Source organism: Entelurus aequoreus, linkage group LG24, assembly GCF_033978785.1.
Source record: "Entelurus aequoreus isolate RoL-2023_Sb linkage group LG24, RoL_Eaeq_v1.1, whole genome shotgun sequence".
Taxonomy (NCBI): Eukaryota; Metazoa; Chordata; class Actinopteri; order Syngnathiformes; family Syngnathidae; genus Entelurus; species Entelurus aequoreus.
This window is the reverse complement of record NC_084754.1, coordinates 28,213,991-28,219,396: the sequence shown is the minus strand read 5'-3', so window position 1 is coordinate 28,219,396 and position 5,406 is coordinate 28,213,991. Positions and strand designations below refer to the sequence as shown.

Genomic DNA, 5,406 nt, shown 5'->3' with positions numbered 1-5,406 from the left:
CAGGAGCCTGTGCATGAAAAGTGCTGTACAAATAAAGTTTGACTGATTGATGAAAAAGCCAAAAAAATGCACTCAAGTTGTTTACAAAAGCAATAAAAAACAACATCCATCCATCCATTTTCTACCGCTTATTCCCTTCGGGGTCGCGGGGAGCGCTGGAGCCTATAATAAAACATATTTTTTTAAAACCCGAAGTGAATAAACAAGTATCATGTATTATTAATGAATATGATTAGGGACTGTGGGGATGTGTGTTTGCTTTAGTTGTGTGTGTGTGTGTGTGTGTGTGTATGTGTGTTTTTGTGTGTGCTTTCTATGTGTGTGTGTTAGTGTTGTTTTTGTGTTGTTTTGATAGTGATGACACATGGATTCGGTATACTTGAATAAAAGTATAAAATGCAATGCAGCAGAGTTACTTAGAAAAATACTAGTAAAGTATAAATAGCCCTTTGAGACACTTGTGATTTAGGGCTGTATAAATAAACATTGATTGATTGATTGATTGATTGATTGAAATGTTGAGGCGGACCTTAAAATGACAGTAGACATTTTAGATATTTTTTTTTTGCGTGTGTATCTTAAATCTGAGGTGATATCATTTAAATAGATTTTTATCCAAGTTCAGGGATGTCCTAGGGTGGTCCTAAAGAAGTAGGCATTTTGCGGAGGTCTCAAGAAGGTAACAAATACAAGAATGTGTGTGTGTGTTTGTGTGTGGTTTTTTTTTTGTGTGTGTGTGTGTGCGTGCGTGTGTTTTTGTGTACATGTTTTTGTGAGTGTGTTGTTTTGTCTGTGTATTTTTGTGTGTGTGTTTTTGTGTGAGTGTTTTTTGTATGTGTGTTGTTTTGTCTGTGTTTTTGTGTGAGTGTTTTTTGTATGTGTGTTGTTTTGTCTGTGTGTTGTTTTGTCTGTGTGTGTGTTTGTGTGTGTGTTTTGTGTGTGTTCGCGCGCGTGTGGGTGTGCGCGTGTGTTTTGTGTGTGTTTTTTTTGTGTGTGGTTTTGTGTGTGTGTTTTGTATGTGTGTGGTTTTGTGTGTGCGTTTTGTATGTGTGTTGTTTTGTGTGTGTTGTTTTGTGTGTGTGTGTTTTTGTGTATGTCTCTGTGTTTTTGTGTGCGTGTGTTTTCGTGTGAGTGTTTTTTGTATGTGTGTTGTTTTGTCTGTGTGTGTGTGTTTGTGTGTGTGTTTTGTGTGTGTTCGCGCGCGTGTGGGTGTGTGCGTGTGTTTTGTGTGTGTTTTGTGTGCGTGTGGTTTTGTGTGTGTGTTTTGTATGTGTGTGGTTTTGTGTGTGTGTTTTGTATGTGTGTTGTTTTGTGTGTGTTGTTTTGTGTGTGTGTTTTTGTGTATGTCTCTGTGTTTTTGTGTGCGTGTGTTTTCGTGTGAGTGTTTTTTGTATGTGTGTTGTTTTGTCTGTGTGTGTTTTTTGTGTGTGTGCGCGCGTGTGTTTTTTGTGTGTGTGGTTTTGTGTGTTGTTTTGTGTGTGTTGGTTTGTGTGTGTGTGTGCATGTGTTTTTGTGTAAGTGGGTTTTTTTGTGTGTGTTTTTTGTGTGCGTGGGTTTTAGTGTTTTTTTGTGTGTGTTTTTGTGTGAGTGTGTGTTTTGTATGTGTGTTGTTTTGTGTGTGTGTGTTTTTGTTGTGTGTGTTTTTTGTGTGTGTGCCTTTTTGTGTTTGTCTGTGTGTTTTTGTGTGTGTGCTTTTTGTGTTTGTCTGTGTGGTTTTGTGTGTTGTTTTGTGTGTGTTGGTTTGTGTGTGTGTGTGCATGTGTTTTTGTGTAAGTGGGTTTTTTGTGTGCGTGGGTTTTGTGTTTTTTTGTGTGTGTTTTTGTGTGAGTGTGTGTTTTGTATGTGTGTTGTTTTGTGTGTGTGTGTTTTTGTTGTGTGTGTTTTTTGTGTGTGTGCTTTTTGTGTTTGTCTGTGTGTTTTTGTGTGTGTGTGTGTCAGAGAGAGAGAGAGAGAGAGAGAGAGAGAGAGAGAGAGAGAGAGAGAGAGAGAGAGAGAGAGAGAGAGAGAGAGAGAGAGAGAGAGAGAAGGTGGATGACAGAAGGGGGCGTGTCCAAACTTCCCTGCAGCCTCCTGTTGTCTCCCACGCGTTCAGCTCGTCCCAACACAGACACGCAACTGTCCTGTCCTCCTGTCCACGGCGCTGCTGCTGCGTGGACACACTGTAAGTCCACGAGAAGACATGATGGAACTACTTCTAGAAGGAACTGTCAACTTTTGAAGATTACTTAAAAAAAAAAAAAAAAAAAGACTAACTTGAGATGGAGGCCGAGGAGGGGAAGATCTCAGTGTGGGTCTGCCGGGAAGAGAAGCTGATCTCGGGCACGACGAAGCGCACCACCTGCGCCGATGTGGTCCGAGTCCTGCTGGAGGACCAGAACCTGCGACAAGGGGCCGCGGCGGGCATGTTGTCCGGACCTTCCCAGTCCTACTGCGTGGTGGAGAAGTGGCGAGGCTTCGAGAGGATTCTACCCACCAACACCAGAATCCAGCGCCTGTGGAGTGCGTGGGGGAGCGAGCAGGGCAACGTCCGCTTCGTCCTGCTCAAGAACGACGCGTCCCTGCCCAGCAGCGGACCTCGCAGCGCCGAAGCCAAAGTGGTCCAGAGTCGGGAGAACTCCTGGGTGACCGGCCGGGACCCCGCCAGGACCCCCAACCTGTCCCAGGACCGGCAGAGGCGCATGGTCAGGAAAGCCTTCAGGAAGTTGGACAAAATGAAGCAAAAGAAGGAGCGGACGTCCGTGGACAAGATGGAGACTTTGGTGCACCTGGTGGTCTCCCAGGACCACAGCATCCGCCAGCAGGTGCGCAGGATCCAAGAACTGGACCGGGACATCGAGTCCTACGAGGCCAAAGTGCACTCGGAGCGCGTGGAGAGACACGGCGCCAACTACGTGCAGGACACGTACATGCGCGAGGCATGTACGTGCGAGGCGCTCGAGGAGCACGCGCGTCGGTGCGAGGAGGTGGCGCGCGTGCACGAGGAGCTGGCGGCGCGCGAGGCGCTCGCGGAGGACCTCGCCGGGGAGATCCAGGAGGAGCTCAACCGGAGCTGGATGAGGCGGCGGGGAGATGACGTCACGGAGGAGAGTCGCGGCGACCAGGAGGAAGACCGGGTCAAAACCCAGCTGGACGCCAGCCTTTACATCGGCCTGAGACTGAAGACGGACTTGGACGCCGTCCAGGCGGACCTGGACCTGAGTCTGGGGGAGTGGGAGAGCAAGGAGAGAGAACTGCTGGAGCTGCTGGCCAAAGTGGACTTTTGTGAGGATGAGGAGGATGAAGGTGCGGAGGGGTCAGGGGAGAAGGGCAGCATGTGGGTGGAGCAGGCCAGGGGTCTGTCCAAGACCTGCAACGACGAGGACTCGGACACGGGTCTGAGCTCCATGCACAGTCAGGACTCGGATAACCCGCCTGTGTGCGAGTCTCTGGTCTGACTTGCAGAACAACAATATTTGCACAGTAATACGCTCAACTTAAGTGCCATATGTTAGTGTACAATATAGAACAGGGGTAGTCCAAAGTGCGGCCCCCGGGGCCAATTGTGGGACCCCGGCTCGTTTTGTTATTGGATTAGAACATTCCACAAACAGGATTTGTCCCGGTTCCATTTTTTTCTTGATGATTTCTGTGCGTCTTGTTAGGATTGACTGTTCCTCTACAAGCTAGGCCAGGGGTCGGCAACCCGCGGCTCTAGAGCCGCATGCGGCTCTTTAGCGCCGCCCTAGTGGCTCTCAGGAGCTTTTTCAAAAATGTATGAAAAATGGAAAAAGATGAGGAAAAAAAAAAAAGTTTTTGTTTTAATATGGTTTCCGTAGGAGGACAAACATGACGCAAACCTCCCTAATTGTTATAAATCACACTGTTTATATTAAACATGCTTCACTGATTCGAGTATTTGGCGAGCGCCGTTTTGTCCTACTAATTTTGGCGGTCCTTGAACTCACCGTAGTTTGTTTACAAGTATAACTTTCTCCGACTTTCTAGGACGTGTTTTATGCCACTTCTTTTTCTGTCTCACTCTGTCCACCACACTTTTAACGTTGTGCGTGAAGGCACAAAGGTGAGTTTTGTTGATGTTATTGACTTGTGTGGAGTGCTAGTCAGACATATTTGGTCAGTGCGTGACTGCAAGCTAATCGATGCTAACATGCTATTTAGGCTAGCTATATGTACATATTGCAGCATTATGCCTCATTTGTAGCTATATTTGAGGTCATTTAGTTTCCTTTAAGTCATCTTAATTCAATTTATATCTCATGACACACTATCTGTATGTAATATGGCTTTTAATTTTTTGCGGCTCCAGACAGATTTGTTTTTGTATTTTTGGTCCAATATGGCTCTTTCAACATTTTGGGTTGCCGACCCCTGAGCTAGGCCATGGGTGTCAAACTCATTTTAGATCCGGGGTCCACATGGAGAAAAATCTAGTCCCGAGTGGGCCGGACCGGTAAAATCACGGCACGATAACTTTAAAAAAAAAAGACAACTTCAGATTGTTTTCTTTGTTTAGCAATATAAAAAGCACATTCTGAAAATGTACAAATCATTAGACATTAGACGAATATTAATGATCCGCAAGGGAAATTGTTCCACACAGTAGCTCAGTTACAAAGGATGGAAAGGATAATGCAAGTATAAAGTACCGTATTTTTCGGACTATAAGTCACAGTTTTTTTCATAGTTCGGTCGGGGGTGCGACTTATACTCAGGAGTGACTTATGTGTGAAATTATTAACACATTACCGTAAAGTATCAAATAATATTATTTAGCTCATTCACGTAAGAGACTAGACGTATAAGATTTCATGGGATTTAGCGATTAGGAGTGACAGATTGTTTGGTAAATGTATAGCATGTTCTATATGTTATAGTTATTTGAATGACTCTTACCATAATATGTTACGTTAACATACCAGGCACGTTCTCAGTTGGTTATTTATGCCTCATATAACGTACACTTATTCAGCCTGTTGTTCACTATTCTTTATTTATTTTAAATTGCCTTTCAAATGTCTATTCTTGGTCTAAGGTTTTATCAAAAAAATTTCCCCAAAAAATGCGACTCCAGTGCGACTTATATATGTTTTTTTCCTTCTTTATTATGCATTTTCGGCTGGTGCGACTTATACTCCGTAGCGACTTATACTCCGAAAATTACGGTAAACTAAAAATGTACCATAGTAGCAATATAAAATATAACATATATGCAATCATAATGTTGTTGTTTTTTACACTTACATGTTGCGGTTAATAGTATTCTATCTTTATTTGTCGTTATTTATACTTGCTGAATAAATTATGTGATAATGTTCATCAGTCAACTCATTCATCAAGATAACAAAATTATATCAACATCAAATTACAGGATGTTATTTATGTAGTTTGATCATTTTCCTCGACTGG

General features: G+C 43.8%; 1 protein-coding gene across 1 annotated transcript; it reads left to right on the top strand.

Moving 5' to 3' along the window:
- Nucleotides 1-577: 577 nt before the first annotated feature.
- LOC133641995 (ras association domain-containing protein 10-like) lies at nucleotides 578-3,979 on the top strand. Its single transcript, XM_062036185.1, has one exon. The coding sequence runs from the start codon at nucleotides 2,259-2,261 to the stop codon at nucleotides 3,432-3,434; it is 1,176 nt and encodes a 391-aa protein (XP_061892169.1). The 5' UTR covers nucleotides 578-2,258; the 3' UTR covers nucleotides 3,435-3,979.
- The last annotated feature ends 1,427 nt before the right edge of the window (nucleotides 3,980-5,406 follow it).

Coding starts and splice junctions, on each gene's coding strand:
- LOC133641995 (XM_062036185.1), top strand. CDS start 2,259: ATGGAGGCCGAGGAGGGGAAGATCTCAGTGTGGGTCTGCCGGGAAGAG.